General features: G+C 38.2%; 1 protein-coding gene across 1 annotated transcript in view; it reads left to right on the forward strand.

Moving 5' to 3' along the window:
* The window catches only part of Ir25a (ionotropic receptor 25a), a gene marked incomplete at its 5' end in the record, with an annotated part of 83,643 nt that overhangs the window by 44,248 nt on the left and 36,082 nt on the right, over positions 1 to 3,313 (forward strand). Inside the window, 1 exon segment of the mRNA XM_011314439.1 lies at positions 1,644 to 2,491. Within this exon segment, the coding sequence (XP_011312741.1) occupies positions 1,644 to 2,491 (848 nt within the window).

A 3,313-nucleotide genomic window follows, 5' to 3' on the forward strand; every position in this document is an offset into this window, starting at 1 on the left:
GAGTGACACTGTGTCAACTAAGATATGTCCTTGATTAATTACCGTTTTCGTTCTCGATACCGTATTACACATTACCTTACGATGGAAGGTGCCAAGTGTGATTGACTTACATCAAAGCCGGGCGCACCAAGTGGAATTTTCACCAAAAATCGAATTGGCGATTGGCGACGCTAGTTATCTTTGACGGCACTATTTTTTCCAAAATCATTAATTTAAGAGTCTTTGCAGATACATAAAAGTCTGCTCACACATGGACATATGAGAGCATGTATCAGCTATGTGTACTCTCATGCAGGCAATTTGTAGACCGTTTTGTGTTTTAGCGTCTCCAATAGCGACCTTTCCATTCATATACGTTACTGGATTCATTCACATGAGATATTGAGTCCCTCGAATCAATATGATTTGTAAACGATATGGTTGGTATATTTTTTATTTCAAATATGTTTTGTGAATAAAATTGAAGATATTTTTTGTAACAATGTGATCTTGCAATAGAACGTCAAGTTGGCAAAATTTTTTCTCAAAAGTTTTTTATGATTTTTTCATGGGTTATGATTCACACAAAATAGAAATTTGAACAAAAAAAGTACAAAATAGTATTTCCACTTTCGTCATTTCCTTCACGGCATAACAAAATTAATACAATCAAAAACTCTGTATAAATTATTTTTTCCTTGAGTGATGATACAATTTTTTTGGATTTTCCCGAATTTTGGCGAATACAACTAGTCGATTTGCCGTTTTTCCCGTAATTCTTATAGTTCTTGGAATTCATAATATTGACCATTTCTAAAATTGATCACATCGCTCTGAATTTCTCAGTAATTTCCCCTATAAATTCTAAAGAAACCAAAAAAAATTATGTATAACTTCTACAGAAATTTTCAAAATGTAAATTCGTGGAGATGAATCACTTGGACAGGAGTAAAAACATCGAGGCAATAATGTCGAAGATCCGTAAAAATGTTGACCATCTCGGGAGAATCTCCAGGTCGAATATCCTTTGTTAAAATTTCCTTGACAACGGCTGCTCAGGCAGTGGAGAGTTTGCCTCTCCGGGTCGTTCCTCGAGCCAGGGTCACCTGAGCCAAATACCTCTCGTAACTGGAGACATTGGATCCCTGGGTTGGTGCATCTTTTGCGTTCCTGCAATTAGCATGGGCTCGAAGAGGGACGCTGTCCCCGGACGCTCCCTCTGATTCTCCTGGAAATATTTTGGCATCTCGTCTTCCTAATCGATCTCGATCTCGATAGAAAAATCCACGACAGAAGGTATTTTAGGACATTTAACATTTCATTAGTGCCGGGAAGGTAAGTAAATTTTCCTTCCTGACGCTCGCGATTGAGAAGAGTCTCCCAGCGGCCATACAGTAATTCTAATTTAATTTGGTTAAAAAAAAAGATTTTCAACTTATAAAAATAAATAAGTGGCGAAAATACAAAATTCGGTTAACGGTCGAAGTCGTCCTAAAGTAAAAACCCCAGTTGTCGATTGCAGGTCAATTAAAATCGGAACCGTTCCTCGCCCTCAACCGCTGGCCTCATAGCCGCCTTTTTAGATCTCGATATTCAGAATCGGCTTTGTTTAGCTACTTTTGTCAACGAGCCACTTTCTGACTCATTAAATTTTCTATTTTCAGTTATCCACATCCCAAACGGAAGCCGTGCTAAACCACACAGCGGTAAAAAGTTTCCGCGTTGTAACAGTCATCACACCACCGTTTGTTATGTATGACCCAGCAACAGACACATGGTCAGGCTATTGTATCGAACTCCTACAGCACATTCAAAAGATTCTCAAATTTGAGTACGAGATACGAGAAGTAGCAGACCGTGAGTTTGGCTCAATGAGAACAGACGGCACCTGGAATGGAATGGTCAGAGAGCTCAAAGATAAACGAGCAGATATTGCACTAGGTACTTTATCTGTAATGGCGGAACGGGAGAATGTCGTTGACTTCACAGTACCTTATTACGATTTAGTGGGAATATCGATCTTGATGCAGAAGCAAAAAGCAGCGACATCACTATTCAAATTCTTAACAGTACTGGAGAACGATGTTTGGCTTTGTATATTGGCATCGTACTTCTTCACGAGCTTTTTAATGTGGTTGTTTGATAGATGGTCACCATACAGTTATCAGAACAATAAAGAAAAATACAAAAATGATGAAGAAAAGAGAGAATTCAACCTTAAGGAGTGTCTCTGGTTCTGCATGACATCGTTGACCCCTCAGGGAGGGGGAGAGGCACCCAAGAACCTTTCAGGAAGACTTGTAGCTGCCACGTGGTGGCTCTTTGGCTTCATTATCATTGCGTCGTATACGGCCAATCTTGCTGCTTTTTTAACGGTCTCTAGATTGGAAACGCCCGTTGAATCTCTCGATGATTTGAGCAAACAATACAAAATACAATATGCTCCCATCAATTCGTCAGAGGCCTATACTTATTTTGATCGCATGGCGAGGATCGAAACCAAGTTCTATGAGTAAGTTCCAAAATAGATAATCAACAGCAGGATGATAATTGGAGATATTGAAAAAAGGGGAATCCGGATAGCACTTTCAATTTTTTGTCCCAAATACCAAGGCTAGTCGCAATTTTTGTGTCTGTAACTAGTACGGATTGGCTCTAAGTGACTCGAAAGCTCTTTGCATTAAATTAATTCAACCAAGATATGCAATTACTTATTTTGGTATTTGTGTACATGGAGATGATGAAATTATTGTCTCATTTGGATTATATTTTTCTGAACACAGTAGGCGTATATAATTCTCCAAAATATGGGAACACTCAACTTGTTAAAATTTGCCCCAATTTATTACCTTCTAATTTTCTGGTATTTTTCAAGATTATGGATCAATTCATTTTCCTTTTATAATGGTGTCCTATTACAAATAAACCACAATGTTGACGGTGCGGATTCTCTATAATTGTCCATGAATCGTGAAATATTTTCGTGAATCCAACTACGGCAATTATCCAGGTTAAATTTCCGTCACTGACAATTACGATAATTAAAAAAAAATAGTTGTAAATTGCAGCGAAAACAGAAGTGGGAATTACTTTCTCTTGCAATAACAATGACTTCAATTAGATGCAGTCGCAAATTGAACATAAATATCTTCAAGATACGCGATAACGTATCTGCCAAGTTGACGTCACAGGCAGAGGTGACGTCACAGGCAGAGAGCTGTCGTGTATTATATTTCAGCTAACAACTCGCCCCTAACCCCTTAAAGAAACTTCAATTGCCTTTTTCCCCTTTAAACGCACGCTATTTTGCAAAAGCATTCTTAGATACTGTTTG

This window comes from Fopius arisanus, unplaced genomic scaffold, assembly GCF_000806365.1.
Source record: "Fopius arisanus strain USDA-PBARC FA_bdor unplaced genomic scaffold, ASM80636v1 scaffold00164, whole genome shotgun sequence".
NCBI lineage: Eukaryota > Metazoa > Arthropoda > Insecta > Hymenoptera > Braconidae > Fopius > Fopius arisanus.